The sequence below is a fragment of the Patiria miniata genome, unplaced genomic scaffold (assembly GCF_015706575.1).
Source record: "Patiria miniata isolate m_02_andy unplaced genomic scaffold, ASM1570657v1 HiC_scaffold_3, whole genome shotgun sequence".
In the NCBI taxonomy this organism is placed as follows: domain Eukaryota; kingdom Metazoa; phylum Echinodermata; class Asteroidea; order Valvatida; family Asterinidae; genus Patiria; species Patiria miniata.
Genome location: NW_024037069.1, coordinates 21,375,325 through 21,400,357, shown reverse-complemented (window position 1 = coordinate 21,400,357; position 25,033 = coordinate 21,375,325). Strand labels below are relative to the sequence as shown.

Here is a 25,033-nt window from a genome sequence, read left to right as displayed (position 1 = left end):
GTTTGTTTATCCCTCATTGCATGTGATCGAACTTACAATTTGACTTATAATTGACTTGAATGCCAGAACTGGATAGGACAACATTGATGCCAGGTCGATCCAAAACTTCCATCATAACATTTTACTGTTTTGCATATGTCTGTGTGACAGATCCTAGGACGTGTACAGTGTGCGGCAGTTTTGCCGTCTTTGAGTGCAGTGCCTGCAAATCGGCGGAATGTTTAGAAGATGATACCATACCAATCAAGAACTACTGTGATGACTGTTTCAATGTGGTAAGTCACATTTAGTGACCTATACAGTTAATCACACTGATTACTGATTTTGTACTCATAGTCTGAGACATGATAGAACATCAAAGGATTACAGTACCGGGGCAGGATCATTCCCCGCTTCAGTCAATTTTTTTTCCTTCAATTTTTGATTTTTTTTTAATGTTGTTATAGCAAAGTCTACTTTTAGCAGAAAAGGTTGGATTTCTATTCTGTATTGTGAATCCTTGTATTCATTTCTTCTTTCCCACAAACCAGATGCATGTAGGTACCCGACGGGCAGACCACAAGCCCACCACCCTGACCGTCCCAGACCATTTCCTGAAGGAATTCTTCTCTAAGACAATGGGAAAAGGTTTCTCGGAAGAGGAAGTAGACCAGCACCGTCAGAGATTACTGACCCCCAAGATGATGGACCTGTTTGCTGTCATCTGCATCCGGACCAGTCACTACGTAGCGTTTGTCAAAGCCGGAAGGGAGAAGGATTCGGAATGGGTGTTCTTTGACAGTATGGCCGATCGGCAGGGTAAGTATGTGACAAAAAAAATTGGACTAGGAATCTGCCAAGCGACAGCGGGATAGCTCAGTGCTTTGAATCAGGCATAATAATAATAATAATTACTACTAATGCTATAATAGGGCGACACTCCCATAGAGTTGTGCACAAACATAAAACGACCCCTAACCCAATAGCCTTATCATTTAACCTATATCTATATTTTGGACCACGAGCAATTGATCTAGACTATTTGTGACAGCAAAATTCCTTCTCCTAATAAGGGTAGTTTTGACAATAAGGCGACGCAAACTTGTCGCCCCAATGAGATGTGTCGCCGTCATATAGCAATAATAAGCAAATTCTGTTACCCTAATCAGTATTCAGTAGTTTAATTTCACTGAATACTTTAAATGGACTACCATTTCATATAGACTTACTTGCGGATAAATCTCAGTGACCCCTACCCCATTTTAAACTGACCCTACCCCCACAAAACTCCATATTTGAGGGTTTCTCTTCCCAACTAAGCTTTTTGAGCTATTTGCGACACTAAAATTCCTTCTCCAAATGGTACTTAAAACAATACGGCGACACCTTAATGAGACATTGCCACAGACTTGTGCACAATGTTTTCCAACTTTGTAAATTGTAGCGGAAGGCGTTTGCACGCCAGCTTGGGGTACGGGGTCTGGACCCCATGGCTTTGGGAGGTGAGTCCCTGGTAAGGGGTGGACCACAGCGAGATATGAGGCTTACTCATAGACTTAACTTCATGCTCTGGGCTTTACTTGTTGTGCAATCCAATCACCATATTAATAACCACTAACCCCATTTTTACCTTATCCTACCCCAATATGGTATATTTAAGTGTTGGACAATGAGCAATCGATCCAGCTTTGCCTCTAAATAGGAGCTGATATATGCGAGGCATTAGGGAGCCATTTCTAGTTCCCCCCGCCTCCTAAAGGTATCACTTCTGATGCTAAGGTGTCTCCCAAATGGTACTTTTGTAAATGGTAAATTTGCATAAAAAATATTCAGATGCGCATAACAATTAGTGTACTTGTAAGCAAGAGATCATGAGTCCCACCTTTCTTTTGAAATTTTTCAGTACTTTTTTTTTTTCAGTACTCAGATCCGTTACAGCAGTGAAGTGTGAAAACCCAGTATTAAAATTTGTTAGACACACATTTTTTTTTTCATAAGGAAATGTCTACAGGCGTCACAAAAATCATTTCTAAGTGACCTCATAACCAGTCACAATTGTAGCTTAACTCGTGGGGTCAACCGACTTTCGCTCATGCTGCCCCGGAACTTTGAAACAATCTCCCACTTGAACTACGCCAAATGAAATCCCTGTCTGCATTCAAATCTAACCTCAAAAACCATCTGTTTCTACGTCGTTTTTGTAATTAATGTTTTTCTTTGTATGTATGCGCCATGAGCCTCATGCCTGATGGATACCGGCGCTTTACCAAGTGTTCATTATTATTATTATTATTATTATAAGAGTAGATCATTTGTCATTTGTGAATTTTTTTCGTTTAAAGTAACAAAACTGCTCAAAATCTAAAGATGCATGGTGCTTAAACGCTTTCAGGTCAACTCGGTCCGTGACCAACTCGGTCTGTAACCAGCTCCGGTGGGGCTGTGCGGCCAGGTGCAGCACTGACACTGGCCGTGCACCGTGCCGATGGCCGTTTGCGCTGTGCGGCCAGGCGTGGCACTGCCACCGGCCGTGCACCGTGGCGATGGCCGTTGGCGCTGTGTCCACATGCTACCTAAAAATTGAGGCAACAGACAAATGACAGAAACTATAAAGTGCGTACGGAGATCTGGGGAAAAAACACACTCGAGACCGCCCTGCCTTGTTACAAGAAAATGCAGTCGTTTTGCACACGTTTTCCCATAGGGACCGAGCTGGTTACGGATGGAGTCGTTTACTGACCGAGTTGGTTACGGACCGAGTTGGTTACGGACCAAGTTGGTTACGGACCGAGTTGGTCACGGACCGAGTCGGTCACGGACCGAGTTGACTCGGACCGAGTTGGTCACAGACCGAGTTGGTCACGGACCGAGTCGGTCACGGACCGAGTTGACTCGGACCGAGTTGGTCACGGACCGAGTTGGTCACGGACCGAGTTGACCGGCACCCTGCTTAACAACTAACATAATAAAGTTTTATCTCTCTGAATGCTGTTTGTTCCAAGAAATCAATATTCTAGGATCTGGATTTCAATTCAAAAGTTGCCGAGTCATATTTTAAATTGCACCCGAAATCAGCGTCCAGACCACATTCTCATTCAACTGAATGCAGCTACGCAATGTCATGCACTGAACCAACAAATAAATGCAACCATGTGCATGTAAGCATTGTGTCAACGCTTGCGTGCACCCATTTATGGATTCACCCCAAAACTATACAAAACCAACTACTAAAAGAAATTTCTAACATTGGAAATGACCTTCCTGGTTTTCTTTAAAATGTCAGCATGCCTGAGAAGGAATAATTTCACAGGGAGTTTAGGGGTGCGCAGTCCAGTAAATCGGTACAAAATTGCTTACGTCGGCCGCATCACGATTGCATGCCCTCAAATTCCCCGGTACATGTATAAGAGCATTTTGAGGGCCATGAACTTGATGATTTGTAAAAAAGAAGGGTGGTAGCTGTGCAGGACTGCGAACCCATATTAAGTTCTGTGAAATTTGGATGAAAAATAGACCCTAAAAGGGCTCTATTTTGCAATGGAGCGTAGGCGTCCATTTTCAAAATGGCGATGAGCTTCAGGACTGCTTGTAGGGGTGATCATCTTTGGATGAAATGTTCTCCCAAAAGTCATTGGTTAGCCCCCAAAAAATATTGAACAGAAAATGAAGGATGACGAAATAAGCTTAATTTGATGCATGTCTTGAGCACCTCAGAGAGTTGTGAGTATTATAATTTTGGGAAATGTGCGTAATTACCACCAAGGTCTATGGCAGTCTGTTTACAGGTCTGGACCCTGAACCAAGTAAGCTTTTCAACAGTAATTTGGTCAGTTATTTTTTGGATAGCTGCAAATGATCTCTACCTTTAAAATATGGTACAAAATAGGGCTAGTCATAACATCTGTAGACATATATACAGTGGCGTCACCAGACTTTTCAGTCTGGAGGGGGCACAGGGGGGGCACCAGCATTTGATGGGGGGGTCACTTAGGTGGATAAGGATCACTGTCCTGGGGGAGGGGTCTAAGGGGAGGGGGTGCCCCCCTCCCCTTTGGAAAATTTTCGCATACGGAGGATGGGCTAGATGCAAAATGGTGCCACATTTGATGCTAAATTCGATCTGAAGATATCTCAAGAAATTGCTATTTTTGAGGTAATGATTTTAACAACGCACAGAATTTTGCAGAGGATAGGGGGGCACCAGCATTTGATGGGGGGGGGGGGCACTCAGGGGGGCACTAGGTTTTCCAGGGGGGGCACGTGCCCCCCTGCCCCCCCCCTTGGCGACGCCACTGCATATATACTATATTTATTGATTTTTTGTTCATGTCTTTTTTTCTTTTTTAAGGTGACCAGCAGGGTTATTACATCCCTCAGGTCACACACCTCAAGGATTTCCGGAGATGGGTGGACGTGGATCACATCAAGGCCCGCATCGAGGGCAAGCAACTGACTGAGATCATCGAGAGGTTACTGGGAGATGCATACATCTACATGTACTCAGATAGCGAGCAACACAACCAGTTTTATCTATAATAGCCTATAGATAAAATCTTACTGATCAATTAATGAATGAAGACTGAAGGTGCTGCTACGTACTCAGCCAATCAGCTCGGTCGTTACTGCAGTGTCTAAGGCTGGAAGCATTGCAAATATTTTGCTTGATGCTAAGACTCGGGTTGCAGAAATTTGGTTACAGAAATTGGGTTGGGAGTTACCCACATCCCCACATTCCCCCTCCTAGTTACAACACTGTATTGTGAGAGTGCTTCACAGCAACTGTTAATGACACTGTGTGGCATACCTGATAGAACCAGAGATGCATATATTTCATACGCGCAGTCACACACACCATTTTCTCTGTACATTTATAACACAATATTACCCCTGTTCAGCAGGCCACACAAAAAAGTAGATGTTACAACAGTTTGGAAATGTACATTTAGGGAGTTGCACTCCCATTGATCAGAAACCCTTTTTTTTTTAAAACTAAGTTAAGAATTGAATTAATGAATCCAGTAATCCATTTTTACATTATAGCTTGAACTGAAATACTTGTAAACAGAATCATGAAGTTCACAAATGATATTATGTGTACTTGTTACATTTCTTTACACAGATTGACTTGAAAAGTAAACCGAGGAGTGCCAACTTAGGGCTGAATATACTTGTTGATAGCAGTAAAGGTATCCTACAAATAAGTTTCTGATCCACATTTTGTCAGAACTCATTGTTTTTGAGTTGAAAAGATCTCACATACATGTATTATGCGTCGGTTGTGGTATTGTTTTTGTTTTTCTTGAGTAATTGATGTATTTGATAAATTTAAAGGTGGTACATGAAAAGTGTCTTAGAAATGCATTCATATGTGGCCTTTCAGCCATTTTTTTTCTGTTTATAAAACTACAGTATTCAAGACATGTTTGAGAAAATGGGAAATCTTTATTACTGTAATGACCATTGCTCACAGATTGTTGGCTTTATACATGTTCTTTAACCAGATTGAGATAGGTTAGTCAAGAAGAGGTCAAAGGCCAAACTGGTTTTGATGCTTCCGACAGTAATCAGTTTTGTATATTTTTAGCAGATACTCAGACAAGGGAAACCTTTCCCCTTTTATATTTTCTTGGCTATCATTTACAAATAAGAGGAAGTTGATAGAAAACCTAATTTTGATGTACATGTACATTTATTCTACTGATTGTCCTGTTTAGATGTTAAGTTTGTGTTCTTGTTTAGTTTTTGCTTTTGAAATCGTATTGTCCCGTTTCGTTGCCCTCCATCCTTATTTGTCACTGTTCTGTTGATTTTCTTGTCCAGGGAAAAGAAACATAAATTCTGATTCCGTTTGTGCTTTTAAAACCCTCCTTTACTTATAACTATAACAAACTGTCAAAAAACCCAACCCCTAACTCTCTCTTTTGTACAGGCTGGTCACCAACTACCAGAAATCCCTATGGATTTTCGTATAACTGGTTTGATCGATTGGTTGACCATTAATACTGCTACAGCTTGTGTAGTAGCCATTTTAATTAACCTGTCAATTTTGCTTATATGAGGCCAGTTTACAGACCTGTTAAAACTTGTAACCTGATAGATTTTGATTCGTAGGGCTACAGATTGTCACTGAGAGAGGGAGGGTTAATAATATTGTTTCCTGTAGCGCTTTACAAATGTGCCAGGTACAGTTATTCTATAGAGCTCATCAGTAAAATTAAAAATACATGTAATATCATTTGTGTTACATTTTTATGTGCTCAACACTGGGAGGGAGTGGTGTGATGACCCGAGAAGAAGAAGATGGAGAAAAAAACCCAACAAAGTTCCTTTCGAGAATGTTAATAGAGAATTCATTTACAAAGTTCAACAAAGTTCCGGCTTGGTTTAAAATAACAATTAAGCTTTATTTACATAAGGAAGACAATGTAGAGCATATTTAGGATTACTGAAATGAGGTGGTGTATGAAATAGCTGACAATGCTGCAAGAAAGAATGAGTTTGGAGTTACAGTACTTACTTAGAGCAGATGAGGATGAAAAATCATTCAATCACTACTGTAAACTGTTTCCTTTAGAAAAACTGCTTGAAATTTATCAATAACCTTTGTATCCTGTCATTAAATGACATCTTAAGAACTGTATAATTATATAAAAATGTGCAATTAATGAAATTTTTCAGTGCAATTTGCAAAAAGTGATTTAACAAAGCTATATACATAAAATTAAATCATTCTAGTGCATACTTATATCAACTTCAAAAGTCTGGTTTATTGCATCAACTGTCTTCAGTTCTCAAGTCTTTTCCATTATCACCACCGGCCTTTCTATCCCGAACAACTCTCTCCTCCTCCTTCTCTTCATCTGCGGGCGTGCTCCCTTCCTCCTTGGCCGGAGACCGCCCGAAGAACTTCAAGATCTTGGACTTGAGACCCCCTGTGGGTTTTTTGGTCGGCGAGAGGACGAAGCGGCGCGTGGTGAGGTTGTGGAGAGACCCGAAGCCGATGGCCACGACGGTGCACGTGAGGCAGATGACGTTGTACGGCATGCTGAAGTCAGGGACGGGGAGTTGGATCAGGAGGGGCTCGGTGTAGATGCGCAGGAAGGGGGTGCCGGGCATGGGGTCACTGACCGTGCTGCAAGACAAAAGGACAGAGTTGAGATCATTCAGACTGCGACAGACGCCTAGTGCAAAGTTGTTCTGTAAATCTTATATGATTGTTTGACAAGTTGGGGCGTCATGCACAAGTACTCCCTCAACGGTTAAAAATGGAGAGTTGGGGGAGACCACTGGGAGAGACATTCGTATGCACTGCCGATGATGCCTGACACTCGCATGAAGACGCTATAGCTTTGTTCATGTACTGGGTGGTCCCCCAAGAAAAGTTAACACTTTTTCAGATTTCTCAAAATCGGGAAGACATATTGAAATTGTTTTTAAGATATTCCTTAACTATAAGATGTTGCTGGTATATATTGTAAAACCGGCGCTGAAAATAAAGCCTGAATTAAGAAATGGCGGCCATTTACTGAAAAATGGTCGAAAACCAATTTGTCCACACTTGTGTTTGAGATATGGTCATTGTTATTGCACTTCTTTGTGCACGCAGTGCTATTGTTTGACCATGTCTCATAAGCCCTGTCCGCACTGGACTTTTTTTGGTCAAACTAACCGAGACTATGGGTACTTTTCCCATTTTAAGTCCAGTGCGGACAGCCTAGGACGTTTTCCTCTCAGTTACTTTTCCTGAGTCCAGCGGTTACTTTTACTGGCCAACTGCTGCCCAGGAAAACTTCCCACGCGCCCAGGAAAACTGACCGAGTCGCTTTTCCCGAGACGATTAGTCCAGTGCGGACAGTGCGAGTCGGTAAAAGCGGCTCAGGAAAGCGTACATCCGGCCCGAGCGCCCTGTTATGCATACAGAGACCGCACGAACCTGCACGTGCAGTGGCCGAACATTTTGTAGAAACACGCTGCGGTGTATTATCAAGTCCGAGCGGTAAAATCTCGTTAAAATATATATTTCAACGGACAAATACATACACAGAGAAGAGAGATCACATTCTGAGAATTTATTTGCGGAAATTCTCTTTCTCCACCGATGTATTGTTATTTTCTACGATCCAAATTCGTCCTGATACGCTACTGTAGTCATGCACGGAACATCATGGTCCGGTACCGTACGTAGGCCGTAGTCACTGGTTCCTGGCCCACATCATAGCTTCGATTCTGTAAGCATGCGATGGGAACCAACGAATACTGATGGCACTGCTGCCGCACGGAACATCGTACAGCGGCATGGCTTCGACGACGTGCATCACAAATGCGTCAGAATTATAGGCCCTTTCGTCAAGATTTAGCGTGTCAAGATGAAATAATATCGTGTAAACGATTATGTTATGCATGCAAATGGCGTGTGTAATATTACTGAGCGTATCGGTGGCTGAAAATGTGATCGGCAATTTGTTTTCTGCGTACGGTGAGTCATTATACTGACACTGTGACAGCTCGGTTACTTCTCCCACGCGGTCGGGGTAAAATTTCCCGTGTCGAAAGTCCAAGTGCGGACAGTGGTCACATTTGACCATTTTTCATTTTACCATCGTCTCGGTAAAACCTTCAAAAAAAAAAGTCCAGTGCGGACACGGCTATAGACTTGCGTGTGGACAAACTGGTTTTTGACCATGTTTCTGTAAATGGCCGCCATTTCTTAATGTAGGCTTTATTTTCAACAATATTTTCACCATATACCACCAAGATCTTGTAGTTTTCAAATAACTTCAAACAAATTCAACATGTCTTCCCAGTTTTGAGAAATCTGCATCTAAAAAAATGTAAACTTTTTTTTGGGGACCGCCCTGTGGAATAATATTCATTGTGTATACTCGAGCAAACCAGTACGTGCATGCAGTGTGTCCTGGTCACTGGTCTTTCAAACCCAGTCGAAAAGCAACATCTACTGTGCATGCACGGAGTCCTAAGACTAACTTCATTTGATTGAATCCACGCTAGTCTCCAATAACAGGACTATGTTAGACGTCTGTTAATCATACAAACCTTGTATGCAGTCTGGCACTGTGCAGATCTGTTGCTGTGAAGTTGGCGTACGAAGGCATCAGGGCAGACACAATTGCGGAACTGTGTAACAATTCAAAATATGAAAAGTGGGCATCATTATGGGTAGGATTTTTGGGTGCTCTCTTTGTGTTGTGAAACAATGTGCTCAATCCTTAAAACTCACACACTACAAGAGGACTTTAAGGCATCCAAGGATCATTTGTTTTTTTATGAATTTTGTTCGTTTCCAATAATAGCACCACTCAAAATCCAAAAGAAGAATGTTCAAAACCTAAACTTTTAAAATTTCAGCTGAGTGGATATTACACTTTTCGAGAAAAAAAAAATCAGTGAAAAACCACGGGCAACCTTTTGATCACAAAAAAAATGTTTTGTCAATAGCTCTCTTAATTTCCAAAAATCAGTCAATTGACTGACCGTCGGAAATCAAATACACTTCTTGGTGTTTTCTAAATGGCAGCAAGCCAGATGGAATAATTTCACGGGGTGTTTAGTACCAGTACAATCTTTAATCCGAGTAAGATTTTTGATATTTCGGCAGGTTACTTTTGGGATGAATGCAAATTTTCTATATGTCTAGTCTTCAAGCAAGGCAAGATTTTCAGAAGTTCACCTGATGTGGAAGCCAATGTTGGCATCGGGCGGGTACTCAGTCCACTTGAGGAAAGCCTTGTCAAACTGGATGCTGAGAGTGGTAACCGACTGAGGCGGTAGGGTCAAGACTATCTCCAGGAGGTATGGGTTGGATCGGTCGTTACCTGGGGTGTACAGCTGCTTCTCTGTTGTAAGGACACAGATGAAACCATTCAGTAGTGTTGAAGTTGAATACAAGTCCACTCACAATTTCAGTCACTAGTAAATCGCAAGTCCATTCATAAATCCATTCACAAGTAATAGGGATGAACAATATAAAGCTTTTCTCACAGTTCATTTGAATATTTTATGATCGACATTATGGACTGGAGGACTTGTGATTGACTTGTGAGTACCTGTGATGGACTCGACTGCAACAATGCCATTCAGCTTTTGCTTTTCAAAAGTTGTGTATTGCCATTTCAAGAATGTTTTAATGCTCATATGCATGCATGCATTAAGTGTTCCACAATCCACAGCATGTGTGTTCCTCAATCCGTTCACCTTCAATGATGTGTTTGCAGCTTCACAAACTACAAACACATCATGAATTCAAGATTTGTGTAATGTGTGAGCAAATGTGGAACCACCTGTTGTCTGAAACTATTGCCTCGGTCTTCATTTATTGAAACTACATGGGAACTTGCTGTCATAAGCCGCATTCGCATTGGACTAACTATTGTAAACAGTTACCGTTAGTGATTGTTAACATTCCACTGTGGTTATTCTACCATGCATCTACACTTGGATTACTCATGGCCCGCGGAAAGTCCTTAATCACATAAACCACCTGATCAAAATGTATGCTTTACATTGTAGCGGCATTCCGCATGGGACTTTTCAGTGACATAAAACTGACAATGTAACTCTTCCGTGACCCGCTTGGCCCTGTAAAACATCCCGCTGCGGAGGGATAAATGAACCACCGACGATCGACACTTAACAATTTGGAGAGTTTACCGGCTGCCTGCACTGGACTTAATTTGGTCAAGTTAACAACAGTCTCCATACATTTTACCCAAAAAAATCCAATGCGGACACGGCTATGGATGTAACCAAAGCTCTGGACACCCAACGGGCCACATTCTAAGTAGCGGTTGGGCCGTACAATCCTGGATTGATCAGCTTGTAGATTTTGGCGGATTTTGCTAGCTATTTTACTGTTATTCATACCTGGTTTGACTACACGTTTGTTGTTCTCCACTCTCAGTGTGTGCAGGTACAGCCTAACGAACCAGGGCACTGTCTCCATGTACACCACGGGCAGGGCCTCGGTAGGGTGATGGTTGAAGAGCTGGCAGGTGATACCGCCACGCTCCTGGCCAAAACCCGACAGGAAACGGTGGGCGTGCAGGTGGGGTGGCCTCACCGGTGCTGCCGGAACAAGAGACAACATTAGGATTCGTGACACCTTACCAACAAACTATCTCTTGATTGGCTGAGAGTGTCACATGACTGATTTGACTACCTCCGGATGCAAAGCTCCGTTATGAATATTCAACAAAATTCAATGAAATATCCCTCCCATAAAATGCATATTTATCATTCTTGATGTTTTTAGTGTAGTTTCAATTGCTGCATTTTAGAGCTTAGTAGCTAATATTTGGGTTTTCCCTTGTGCTACCGACCTATTGGGCGACATGGGTGTCATCCGTGCGGGGAAGCTACCTTACTTCCCGGACATGAGAACACCGACCAATGACAGGAGTGCATTTGGCTCATGAATATGTATGAGGGGATAATATCTCAATATACCTACCATAGTGCACACTGTCATTCCACTTCATGGCCACATTTATCTTGTGCTCTTTTGTGATCTCCTTCAAATCGTAAACAGTGTAAGTGCGCCCCCTGTTGTTGGTGACTGTCGTGGATTCTGGTGTAAGCAACCATGGGTTAGACTCCTGGAGAAAATATAACACACACGCAGAGACAAATTATGCACTGAGAAAAGAATAACGGATATTTAACCTAACCTTGAATTCTTCTGGTCTGTTAGGTAAAACAATTTACAGCCAGTAAAAAGTACACTCAGAATTAAAAAGTACACTCAAAATTAAGCTCTGCTGTCTCCAATGCTCCATTAACAGTTAAAAGATTCCAAATTTGGAATAAAACCCGAGTGCAGAGTGCGTATGCCTTTAATCCATAGTGTGTGTACATAATACAATAGCTATGGGTCCATTGTCAAATACAGTTATTGCAAGCCGTGGTATGGCCTCATGTTCTGGAGGATTGAATTCATGGTCTTGGGGTAATTCCGCAGGTTGTGGGTTCCAGTCCAGCCTGCGGCGATGGTGCGTGTGCCCTTGGGCAAGGTACTTTGTCACTCATTGCTTCTCTCCACCCAGGAGTAAATGGGTACCTGTGACGGCAGAGATGGTTATTGCGGTTGATTTAAGCTGCTTTGTGCCAAAATGGCAGCATCGAGCTGTATACTCCCCAGGGAGCTGAGATAGTATTGGGAATGTTTCATTGGCCCAATGAGCAGGGTAATAATGATGTAGTGCCTTAAGCACCAATACTAGTGGATGCCTACACTTTATAAATACACATCATAAATCAATGCCTGTTTCAGCGTTAATAAACTAACACTTTTCTCGGTGATATCCACATAGATCTTGCTTTCGTTGGCCATGGGGCACGTCGTGCTCAACGGACGCTCAAACAGGCTTCTGAGCGTCCAGTCCTGCTTGCCGTCGTGATTGGCTGGCGGGTTGAACACCACGGCCAGGGATTGGCTGAGCTCCAAGGCCGGCCTGGTGCAGGCTGGGTAATCATCGCAGACGGGCCGCAGGTCGACGGCTAGGGAATGGTAGTTGGCATTGTAGAGGTTGCCTGCGTGGAAGAGAGTGGAAAGGCCAGCCTGCAAAACAGGGAGGGAAAAAAACGCATTTTTTTTCAGTAGTGACTAAATCGAAACAAAATTGTGTTCAAATGTTTGAGGATTTGGGATGAAAAGCATTTGAAGGCCAAGATAAAAGCATAGGTATTAAAATGAAAAGTGATTATGTCAAAAAAATATTTTAAAGTGGTTGTTAGGTGATACAATCTTCTCTCAACACACTAAAATTTACAACACAAAAATTGAATGATGTTAACTTTTTGCATGAGTAAAACCTAAACAATTGTGAGAAAAAAGACATATCCAAGAAATGCAAGTGATGCTCTCAAAATGGAATATGACTTCAAGGTTGTAGTTGTGCTTCATATATCACCAGTTATTTGGTTAATCTCAATATTTTCATCGTTCATTGATTGGTTGAAAATGTCAAAATGCCATGTTAATTTTTTACATAAACATGGTTTTTCCTACTTTAGATCCCTTTTGTAACGAACATTCAGATCTAGTTCAGATCCCTTTCGTACTAGACCAAATGATTCATGAGATTTGAAATGAAAATAAATGTATGTTTTTAAACAATTAGTAGCAACTACAAGTTCAAATCATTGAAAGATTGACTGCAGCGGTTAAGAATGACGCCAGCGTCTAGTCAATGAAAACGACATATTAATGTCCTATTTAAAACACAGTCGCTCCTAAAATGGTTTGGTTGGACGTGACTCTGGGACGCCCGTGTCAAGCAGGAATTACCTTGGAATCACAAGGCAAGAGTTTCTTCCAGGGCGTCAGGTTCTCAGTGCAGACGTTCTCTCTGGGCAAGGAGGCATAGCGCATGTTGGCTGAGTTCTTGGAATAAGATTCTTCAAATAAAAAGTAAACAAATCATAAGAAAAATAATTCATCGTTTAATATGAACTGAGAAAAAATTGTCAGCCCTTGCAATGACAGGGTTATGGAGAAGATCGAACAAACAGATTTGACAATGCAAAACAGAAGAGACAAACGGAAGGTTGAAGATGGAAATGGGGCAAGACAACATTCAGCTCTGAGTCTTCTATTTTACGAGGGGAACGTTGGAAGGGTTCCGTACCTGAGGCCAGCCCAGCCGGCTTGAAGGATACTTTCGGCTTGGCCGAGTTGGTGTCGTCGATGAAGTTGAGTGAAGCACAGAACAAACCAGAGAGGGCATTGATGAGTCCCTTCCACGACTCGTCAATACTTGAAATTAAAAGAACAAAAGTAGGAAGCTGTATAATCAAAGACAGCTTTTCTATTTGACATGCACAAGAAATTCTAGGTTGACAAACTTATCCCTATTGTTGGCTTGGTATTTCCCAACCTACAATGGGCTCTGTGCGTGAACAGAAGAGGGCGCTTTTGAGAGCACACCGCGTGTGCGAACTGGCTCGCACGTAAGGTGCGAAGTACACACCACTAGTTCTATTCTGAATGTGTACAAAGCCATAGGGTCTTTGTGTGAGTGTCAGGCGTCATCGGCAATGCATTCGAATGATTAAGTTCAGTACAGGTTGAATTAGAACTGCCAGAATCGAATGTGTCTCCGAGTGGTCTCCCCCAACTCTCCCTTTCGTACCGTTGAGGAGGTACTTGTGCATGGAGCCCATAGTGGCTATGCTCTACATTCTATATCCTGAACTTCATGAGACTGGATTTTATCATACAAATCGTGACGGGAAACTGAGTAGGCTCATTTCTAATGATGGCAGGAATCGCACCCGGTACCTCTGGACCACTGACTCTGGTCTCTACCAACTGAGCTATCCAACCCTACATTGGTGATCTGTGAAGGACCACCAACATAGGGCTGCTCAGTCAACCCTAACCCCCTACTAGTTCCTCAGGACTACCCTGCTAAATCCAACACAGTCCAACCGGACTTTCCTGTTCAATCCACTGTGCCTTATTTTCAGTTGTCTGTTGAATCCAACGGAGTCCAACAATGCATTATAATGCGGTTCAGTTGCCTGCGGAATCCAACATTTTGCATGAGGAATGCACACATGGGGTTAACTGCTCAATCCAACAGGCTCCATCGGGTATGTGACATACACATAGTTGGATCCTGTTGGATTCAGCAGGGTTAGGGTTAAGTAAAGCACCAGACCTGTTTTTAACAGGTCTTGGGTTCAGATCCTGCTCCACTCAATTACACTACATTGAATTTGGGCAGTTCTAATCCCATCTGTACTAAACCAACCCATCCAATCGTACCCAACGTACTCACTTTGGCGTGGAGGGTTTGAACCAGACCCACAGTTGTGCCCGGGGGGAGCAGACGTGATCGGATACCCCCACTTCTCGGTCCTCCACTGCCCCTGGGTCAGGGAGAGGTGAAGTTCCTGGACCGAGTACTTTGCGACGACCTGCCCCAGAGCCTTGGGAAACAGGTTGTAGTGGGACACTGTGAGTTGGAAAGAAAGAAAGGAGATTTGGGAGTTACAAAAAAAGACTTGGAGATTTTGAGATGGCAAGAATGTGTAATGCACAGGGCATATCAACTGAAATGGATGGCCTAGTCCACGTGGCTCAGAATAACGAGTCCAGTGATTTCAAATGCAGGTCCATTATTTACCATATGAACAAACCATTGCAGTGGTCTTGTGATTTTTGATACTACAGATTATTGATATTCTGTCAAATGCTCCATTTGATTTTGAATAGAGAGTTTCTCTGTGATACACATGAGATGACTCTTTGTACTTTAATTGTTGTTGGGTGCGATCAGTGGATCTAGTCTACGCTATTACTCAATCGCTCAGAAATGCACTTGCGTGATGGGACGATTCTGTAGAAAATCTGAGACTTTATTTCCCTCTTTCAAAACCATCCTTCAGAGCCATAAATTAGAAAATAAAGGTGATCGATCGATGGCAACGATCGACCGATGGCTGTACGATCAAATGATGGTGCAGCGTGATCGACCGATCATGGCGATTTCGCAGATCCACAGTGAATGTGAATAACTAAACTTAAAAACACTATTTTCTTCATTTTCATTTGTTTGGAATTCACTAAAAAAATTTAGGGCTGTTTTGTTTTAGTTTAACGATGAAATTTTTAAGGGCAATCGGCCACAAAATTGTCAAGTGAAACAAATACATTGTATGAGGTAATATCAGGAATTTAAAAAAAGTAGAGTGAGTTTAATATTTTAATTTATATGAATTAGCCATATGCATCCCACTGCTTTGAACTGTGTAATTAGGCCTGAGTATAAAATGTATACAAAACCATGCAGAAACATACTTTCATTCACATTATTTGTGTGGCTCACATTCCAGTTTGTTGTAAACTGGAAGTGCGAGTAAACATGCCCACTCTGCAGAGGCTTGAAGAACAATTCCTCCCGGAAGCTATCTTCACCAAGAGCCCCTACAAAAGGAGACAAAACGGACACCAAAACCACACCAAAAACCACAACACGACCTCCCATGCGAGCCGCCATCTTCTCATTGAGGGCGCCCTTGCATTTTTGCGGTCTCCGTGAAAAAAATAAAAATTGATCTCGATGGCACATGTGGAAGATGGCGTCCAGTGGGAGTTCTTTGTTGTAGATTTTCTCTTTTTCAGCGGCACAGTATCCTAAACCACGCAGAAATGACCGCAGCCGAAGAGTTGGACATCTCGCCCAGATCGCCCGGAATATACCGGCTCGCGTGCGTGCGGTAAAACCAGCTTTTGATTTGATCTTTTGCCAGAGGTAAGTTGATTTGCCTCCATTTTTAAAGCTCTCCGATTTGTTGGTTGGTTGAGTTTCGGTGAAAGCGCGCAGGGGCCGCGTACCGCTGGACGGGTGACGGGCAGTCAGTGCGTACACAACGGCAGGTACGTGTACGGTCGTACGCCCATGATGTAGTTAACAGCAGTGCGGCTTGCGAGATTGATATGGGTGACCGCAATCAGTGGTCGATGCGGTTGTGTACGTGCACTTTTGAACTCTAAATACGCGGTCTGTAACTGCTCTATGCAAATTCTTTTTCACCGCAAGCATTGTTAGAAAATTAAATATTGAGTGTAAAATTAATGTTTTAGCCCAATGAATTGATTTGCAGATTGAAAACATGTTATTTTAAACCCTACGAATTTGGCGACTGTCATATTTTGTAGTGAAGTGAAGGGCCCTCTTGAGTTTTTGTCCAATTACAGTCAAGGGTGTTTTTTTATCATTCCAAAATGACTTTTTTCAACCTAAAGCAGACTTCTGTTAATTCTAATGACATCATTTAATTTTTTTTGGTTATTTTGAACAGTTTCTTGCAGTAGAAAATGTGATTTTCTTTCGCTTTTTACTGTTGGTGCCTTGCGAATCAATGCGGTTTTGCGTGTTCATTCATCATTGTGCCCCGCACTCCCGCAGTTATCACCATCTTTATTTTGGTGTTGCGTTTTGTCGATCTTCGTCGTCGATTTACCTCAAAAATTTCCCTCAAAAAATAAAAACCCTGCCCTATATCTACGGCATTCATACATGTTGGTTTGTAATGTCACTCACTACATGTAGTTTGGTAAGTCCAATAACCTAACAAAGCATTTTCCTTCCCTAAGTTATAGGGAACAGGGCCCTTCACTACACAATCGCAATGAATTCTTACACCAACAAAATGAAGTCATGCATGTCGTGCGAGACAAAAAAATCCAAAGAATTTTCTGAAGTACCATTCATAGGTGTAAAACTAATGGAATTTTTTCAGTAGGAAAAGGTCTGAAGGCGATTTCAAATAATAAATATCTGGGTCAATTGAAAGAAATACTGGAAATCTGTTGTGAACAAAATAATAATTTTGCCTTTGACAAAGATTCCATTTTAACTTTGGTACAGCTTCTGTTAGGATTGAAATGTTAGGCCGTCTAATTCTGTTTGATTAAAAATAAAAGGGAAGAATGCCATACATACATGGACATCACTCATTTTTTCCCTGCAGTGAACTATCAGCCATCAGAAAGTGATAGCATGTCTTAAAAAAATCAAATTTAGCAGGGAGAATATTGAAGCTTTTACTGAGAAAACACTTGGAATTTTTCAGACCAGTCTCATAGGGTTTGTGCACAGGGTGTCAAGTGATGTCCAGGTATGGAACTCTTTCCGATTAAACTAATAAATTTCAGAATGAAATATGAATGAAGTTTCCACAAATGTCCAAGGAAATAGTTGATTCATAGGTCCATATTTTATAACGTACAGACTTCGTTTAGTAGTGTAAGCAAATGGTAATAATGTAATCGACCTTTGTGTGTTTTGTAGAGTTTCCCATGTTTCAGTGTTATCCATTATGTAGCCCTACTTACATGTAGTCTGTGAGACGTTGATTGAGTTTTGATGAAGGGAAGACGGGAAATTACATGACTGCTGCTAAAAATACAACTTGACATTTAGCCAATTTCATTTTGGCCCCTTTTCCCATTGGGGTAAAACTTGACTTTCATGTGCAGAAAAAAAAAATCCGGGCAAAAACATCGGAACTAAAATGCTACAGCCAGACCCAGTAAAAAAAAACTGGGGAAAAAAAACAACTGTTCAGATTTTGTGTAACTGCTTTAAGCAGAATTTGATGTTTAGCAAGTCTATATGCTAAGCATGAAAAGGTGGGGTAAGTGACAAGTATACTATCACATGACATTTTTGCCTGGAAAACCGTTTTTTTTTTATAAGCAAATACGTTTTTAATAAGCAAATACTTTTTTATGCTTAACCAAAATTAAACAGCCAATGATATAGGTCCATTGTATGATCCTTGTGCACGCAACATGCCGAGAGCTCCGTGATTGGCCAAATGCCAGATGATCAACCTCAAGTCTGTAAGTGACAGCCCAAGATACCTTTTGAAAAGTGATAAATGATCCGGGATCATTTGATCAAAGTCCCACGCAACACGCCTCAAGCAAGTCCACTCACAACAGGTGGGACCGTATTGTTGTTCTATTGCCAGTGATACTGTGATGTTGGATTGGGTACAGCGGAGTGAATTGCAATCAGCGAAAAAGGAATAATGAATGCAGCAAGACGCCCGAAGAGAAAAAGAATCCAGAAAAAACTGGTAAGTCAAGTTTTCTTTTAACTCTTAATAGGTACTTTCATTATTTGTTATCTTTAAAAGAAATGTCCCAATTGGTTGATTGTTTTCCAACCTCGGGGTCATTGACCAATGGGGTAGTGCCTTTTAAAATCACATGCCAGCAAAAGGGAGCTTTCCAACACATTGATTGGCTAAGCAAATTTCAGCCGGCATTGTACAGACATGCTGATTGGCTGGTAAGTTGTTTTTGAATTTGATCGTCGGAGCTGGTTCATACAGGTATGCAAATTTATGCGAACCAGATGTGACAAAACATTTGCAGCAAAATTCAATGGAGTTGCAAGTGTTCAACTGTTGTCGTTCTCTGAGCAAAACTTGTCGTGGCGTCACAAATGCGTATTCGTGTTTGCAAGTTGCATCGAGAATGAACCAACTTTAGGCAATAACTGTCTTGACTGGGTTTAAGCGGCGTTTTGAAGAAAAAAAATATACTGTGTTTACATAAAGTATAATCCCAACTGAGTTGAAGCAGTGCAGTTTTCATACATGTTCAAAGATACCTCTTGAAAAAGTTGACACAGCATTCAAGGACTAATGGGCCTGTCTGGACTTGTTTACAACCAGACGGAATTAAAAGATCATTCCTAAGGTTAATCTAGGACCGCCCTTGTCTTTTTAGGTCAAGGAATTCAGAGACGAGATTTCTCAACTTAATCAAATTTATCAATTGATGAGTACGCTGTATCTCCTAGAAAATGTATACTTATGTACATGTGTTCTATACACTCAATACATGCACCCGATACAGGTATACATACTGTACATGAACTGAAATGAACGTACAATGTTAATCACATCAAATAGAAATTTGCTATCAGAATAATTTGTTTTAAAGGTATAGTGGACCATTTGTAGCTATCCAAAAAGTGACTGACCAAAATACTGTTAAAAAGCCTACTCGGTTTAAATTAAAGATAGTAATGACACTAAACTCCCTGTGAAATTATTCCTTATGGCAAGCTGTCATTTTAAAGAACATAAGAAAAGAAGGTAATTTCCAAAGATGTGTCAAGTGACACATTTTTGGAAATTTCCATTAGTGGTTGGTTTGTAATTGGACGAATTCGTGAATGGGTGTGCACAAGCGTTGACACGACGCATGCGTGTGCGCGTGAGGTTGCTATTATTCGTCGGTTCAGTGTGTGACATTACGAAGCTCTGCAATTGGCTGAATGAGAACGTGTCCCAGATGCTGATTTCGGGCACAATTCAAATATGACTTGGCAACTTTTGAATTGAAATCAAGATCCTAGAATCTTGCTTTCTCAGAATATACGGTACAGCATTCACTAGCTGAAACTTCATCAGGTTAGTTGTTAATCACCCTTTGAACACTTTTGTTACTTCAAACGAACAGAAAATGCACAAATTACAATTGGTCCACTCTGCCTTTAAATTAGACTTGGCGGTCATACACATCGCACGGTGCAAAAATTTTGGACAATGTAGCTACTGAGATACAAACTGATAAGCAGAGAATCATTGGAGTACCAGCCACAAGCAAACAGACAAACACATGGCATTTTGGCTGGTGACCTGTTTTTGCTAAGCAAACTGTGCTGAGCTTAAAGGGAAAATACAACATTTGCAAACATCAAAAAATAAAACTACCAAATTATTTTGAAATACCTTGCTGGAATGTTAGTGAATGACAGTGTAAAGCATCCTGTGAAATCATGGCACCTGGTATACTGTCATTTTCAAGAAAAGTGGTATTTTTGTATCAATTTCCAACGCTGATCGGCCGATCAGCGTTGGAAACAACTGGCTTTTTTTCAAATACTGGCCCCAATTGACCATCGCACTTGTTTGCAATCGATTACAAACCTATGAACGGGTACGAGCCAGCTAGACTGGTTCCCTGACCTTACAATTCCCCAATGTATGTATATAAACTGCTCTGTTTCTTCTTATATGGAGTCAGGGAACCAGACTACAGGAAAATGATCGTTTTTCTTGGTTTTTATAGCATTTTCGAACCCAAAACCTCAAAAAAGTCAGTGTAACTATATTTGCTATATATTTCCAACCCCCCAATTCCATCCATTTCTGAAAATTACAGCAAGAGCAAATGATGTATATTCCCTTTAACAGCTCTCTATCATTGGCCCATGCTCCTCAGTTGCTACAAGGTACTAGATTTTGAATTTGACTAGTTAGGCCAAAACAAAAAAGGAATCGGTCTTTGGTCAGCGCGCGCGTCGATTTTGATCATGCGCGTCAATCTATTTTTTCTTCAAAATTTCTGCGGTAGCTACAACAGCACCCTCTATTGCCGCACCACCTCAACTTTTCGTACCAAGGAGCAGCAAGGAATGGGGAAGGGCACAAAGGCAAATGATGGAGGGCACTAAGGCAAATGATGGAGGACACCAATGTATATGAGGACACAACAAAAGCAAAAAAGTACAATGTACCCACCTTGTCTGTACAATCCAAGCTTGAAAAAAAACCCAAAACCCCCCAAAACACATTGCCACATCAATTCCAGAACTTTGGTCTGACCAGAGACCGACTATTTTTTTTGCCTTACTTACAGTTACATGTATGCCCATTATTCAGTGGCTTCCCCCTTTAGATATATGATGTATTTCATAAAATTTATCAGTTTCCTTTTTGGGTTTTTTTGCATTACCTTTAAATGGCTGAACTGAACAGTTTATGTCATTTCCAAGTTGTTCTTTGCCATATTCTCACCGGGGAATAAAAAACAACAGGGAAATCCGTGGATGTTTATCCTGGAAATATGGTCGGACTTTAACGCATTAATGTTTCATTTCTAGGAAGTTTCTCTTCCAAATAACTATTCCATTACAAATGATAAGTATTCAATCCTATATCAGAAACAAATGCGGTATTTAAAAAAAAAATATTTATCCGATGTAAGTCCAGTAATTTGAAGCAGATTTCCATATTCCCCTTAGCTAATGAAAATTAGGACTTTTGTGTATAGAATAGCTGCATATTTCCTTACTAGAAATAATAAATAGTGCTATGTAGTACTTTTTTCGGTTTTGTGAGATTGTGTGTGTGTTGGGAATTTTCATGTTGGGAATTTTCAAATGCCAGGAAGAAATTACTTTTGATGTTTTGGTTCTAAAACATCATTGGATTTCCCCCCGGGATTCCTGGCTTACAAGTACAAACTCGAAATTGATTACGATTAATTTTTTTTGTCATCTTTCGCTCTTTCTCTGGAAGTGTCGGTTTCAATTTATGTGGTTGTCTGCACGTCCTTTGTTGAACTTTCCAGGAGAATGCTGCGATCGAGTTTAAAGTGACCATTTGTGCATTATTACGTAAACTAGATTCATGTATGGTACAATGTTTACAGGTACATAGTTCATGTATAAAGGGTTATAGTACATGTACCAGATGAAAAACACTTTTGTAGCATTTGGGCATGCAGACGTTCTGTGCTGTACTTAACTTATCCAGGTTTTGGATTGGGGGGATGGGTGATTTTTTTGATAAAAATTAAGGTTAAATGGGGAGGGTGGGAATACTGGAACCAGTTGTAAGGAACTGGTGCCTTTATTTCCTTTAATAAAAGGTCTATTGTTATGGGGGGGGTTAGTAAGTTGCCCCGCCCCCCTGTATATGCCACTGTGGTTACTAGATAAAACTACTTTTATTATTACAACTGTTCAGACAATCAGTTTATGGATGATTAAGGCCAAGGATGTTTAGACTAAATAAAATGGTGTGTTTGCAGTAACCCGACCTACGTGGAAGTTTGTATTGCTTCCGGTACATTTGGCCAGATTTTTTTTTATGACTAAATGCATTATTTGTCAATTAAACAATTAAACAGGTTGATTAAACAGAACACTGTGAAAGGTATCCTAAAATAAACAAACTACATGTACATGTGCCGGTGTATAAGAGGGGCAGACAAACATAAGAACATTTACCTAATAAAATTATTTTCCTACCTACATGTACCTACCTGGATAATTTTTGGGACGTTACCATAAACACACACACAAACGTTTTCTCACCCTTACGTGTATGTACAAGTATTTGTCAAAAAAGTATTTTTCAGTGTGAAATCACTTCCCATTCCTAAAATGACAGCTACCAGGAATCTGATACATACATGTACTTCAGACAAGACTTTCATAAATCGCCATCTCTTGATCCCTCGGAACCCCCCCCCCCAAAAAAAAATCCCACCCCACCTCCAGAAAAAGTGAAATTTTTACAAAAGTTTTATCAAACAATGACATTGAATTTAAAGTGGGAGACAGTTTTAGAATGTACACAAAACATGGACAACATTGTGAACATGTTTTGATTATTCCATCCAACAGCTGTTAAGCCTTAGGACACTTCTGATTTTTGTTTTTTTGGGGGGGGGGCCCTACCGGTATGTAATTTTCTGAAGGGTTTGCATTTCTGTGTGTGTAGAGTTATTGGAGCATTTGGCATTGTGCATGATTGATTTCTTTGAACGGTCTGAAACGTATCAATATATGCAATCTAGTCTGAATTCACACTTGATGTACATGTATACAGACTATCCCGGAAAATTTAGAGATTAAATATGGGCACTACGTTTCACACAATACTGAAGAAAAAAAGGTCAAATATGGTCTTTGTGCATATGACCGAAATAGATGCTTGTCCACTTGTTGAGTGTTTTGAGTTTGAATATTGTTGAAACAGTTTTTAAGTTATAATGGTATTGGAAATTCATCTCCACTTTGTGACTGTGGCGAACCCCAGACGATGTGCCATATGATCAATGGCTGCCCACTCTCTGGCCTTACTGGTGGCATCGCAGCCCTTCACTTGACCAAGGACCCAGCGAGACACTGGCTTACGGACAATACAACGAGATCGCCATAGCATACGACATCATCATCATTCAACATTGTGTCGGATAAAATAACTTTGCCATAGTTTTTCCCCCACCTAAATGAGCTAGATAATTCATTGTAATTCAGTGCATCAAGATGTTAACAGACAGAACCTTTTAAATTAATGAAAACCTCAGTTTTTTCCCCTCCAAACTGCAAGGAATTTGCAAATTAGGACAACCTGTAACAGTGTAATCATTCATCTGTCGTCAGTTAGGTCGCAAATCTCCAAAAATATAACTCTTTCCATAAAAAAAATCTGCAAAACCGTTTTTAGGAAATTGCACGCAAGATATAAACATTACGAGATCATTTAACTAACGTAGCTCTCTGTTTACACCTTTGAAAGGAAATGATCAGTTTTTTTGCCAGGGTCGCCAATTACGCTCGTGCCCTTGCCAGCTTGCTCCGCTGAAAAAGTTTGTAAACTAAAAGTCCGAAGGAATTACCCCTACTTCCTTTTGTGTAGCAACATCTGTTCCCTCGGATCGGTTGCTGTTAGTGTGTGCAGTTTATATTACATTGTGTGCGCGAATGTAGGCTGTCGGGGTGCGCGATAGTGCTGCAGATGTGTTTTATTGTGTATTCGTGGATCGCACGGCAAATTGATGATAATTATTCCTGGCAATGGGTATCTGTTAGACTGCTGTCTGAGTTTTGCTGAACGGGTTTTTTTTTGCATATTACAAAACTGCAAAATATTTCTGTTCAAGAAAGGTACATTTACCGGTACTTACATAATGTATACATGTATACATACATGTACTGTACAGTTAGTGTGACGACACACATGAAGGATGTATGCTTACAAAACAAGCGCGATCTGAAATATCTCGGAAGCTGCGGGCCAACAAATTCGTGTTCATGCATGAGTCACGTGATTGTGCCATGTAATTTCTGGAAGGAGTAGTGTTTTGAGTAAAAAAAAATCAGGTTTTGACCCCAGTGACCCCATGATGACCTTTGACCCCAGTTTGGTCATGTGACAAGTTGGGGATGGGCTACTGATACTTTTGACAAACTTTGGTTGAAATCGGTCAAAATATGTAGGAGCAATAGACAATGTCAATGTTTGTTACTAACTACATGTACATTAATTGTAATGATGATCTGTTGAGCTGCTATCCCGAAGCTAAAAAAATGGGGGGGGGGAGAAAAAATACCCCCCACTCCCACCCACACATCTTCGTAAGCACCGGCAATTCTGAACCCCATATTGTCCGTAATCCTCATTCCTTTATTTGTACATCTTAGCAACAGCTCTCATTGGTTTTGTACACAAATTTCTATCGTGGACGTTTGGTCAATCGTGGACGTAGTGTTTGTGCCCTAACCCTTTTGTCCTAGGTCGACGATTGTCGGTGTTAACATACTTACCCCCACCCAAACCCCCAACCCCACCAAAACCTCCAACCCAAACCCCACCTCACCCCCCACCCCAAAATATAAAACAACAACAACAACAGCAACAAAAAACAGACAACAGAACATTTTATAAGTTACAATCGTGCAAATTGGCACAATAACATTTGAAACTAATGGTA

At 41.0% G+C, this 25,033-nt stretch overlaps 3 protein-coding genes across 5 annotated transcripts in view; 2 read left to right on the top strand and 1 right to left on the bottom strand.

Moving 5' to 3' along the window:
- Window positions 1-617: 617 nt before the first annotated feature.
- On the top strand, window positions 618-6,724 carry LOC119736552 (ubiquitin carboxyl-terminal hydrolase CYLD-like). Its single transcript, XM_038210566.1, has 2 exons — window positions 618-798; window positions 4,328-6,724. Exons 1-2 carry the CDS (start codon window positions 618-620, stop codon window positions 4,513-4,515), a joined length of 369 nt encoding a protein of 122 aa, XP_038066494.1. The 3' UTR covers window positions 4,516-6,724.
- On the bottom strand, window positions 6,359-16,092 carry LOC119738633 (GPI transamidase component PIG-T-like). The gene is given in 11 exon segments (XM_038213543.1): window positions 6,359-7,111; window positions 9,034-9,114; window positions 9,668-9,833; window positions 10,861-11,061; window positions 11,447-11,591; window positions 12,281-12,553; window positions 13,283-13,392; window positions 13,623-13,750; window positions 14,778-14,814; window positions 14,817-14,954; window positions 15,800-16,092. Coding segments are annotated over 11 exon segments (1,908 nt in total). The 5' UTR covers window positions 16,071-16,092; the 3' UTR covers window positions 6,359-6,753.
- Window positions 16,093-16,114: 22 nt separating this feature from the next.
- The window catches only part of LOC119738632 (protein Jumonji-like), a 53,912-nt gene continuing 44,993 nt past the window's right edge, over window positions 16,115-25,033 (top strand). For 2 of the 3 annotated variants that reach the window (XM_038213540.1, XM_038213538.1), the window contains exons 1-2: window positions 16,115-16,253; window positions 18,481-18,588. In XM_038213540.1, the coding sequence (XP_038069468.1) occupies window positions 18,541-18,588 (48 nt within the window). In that variant the 5' untranslated portion in view covers window positions 16,115-16,253; window positions 18,481-18,540. Of the gene's footprint in view, window positions 16,254-16,450; window positions 16,473-18,480; window positions 18,589-25,033 lie in introns of those variants that run through there. The other variant, XM_038213539.1, reaches the window with a different exon arrangement.

Coding starts and splice junctions, on each gene's coding strand:
- LOC119736552 (XM_038210566.1), top strand. CDS start 618: ATGGGAAAAGGTTTCTCGGAAGAGGAAGTAGACCAGCACCGTCAGAGA. Junction 799..4,327: donor CAGTATGGCCGATCGGCAGG/GTAAGTATGTGA, acceptor TTCTTTTTTAAG/GTGACCAGCAGGGTTATTAC.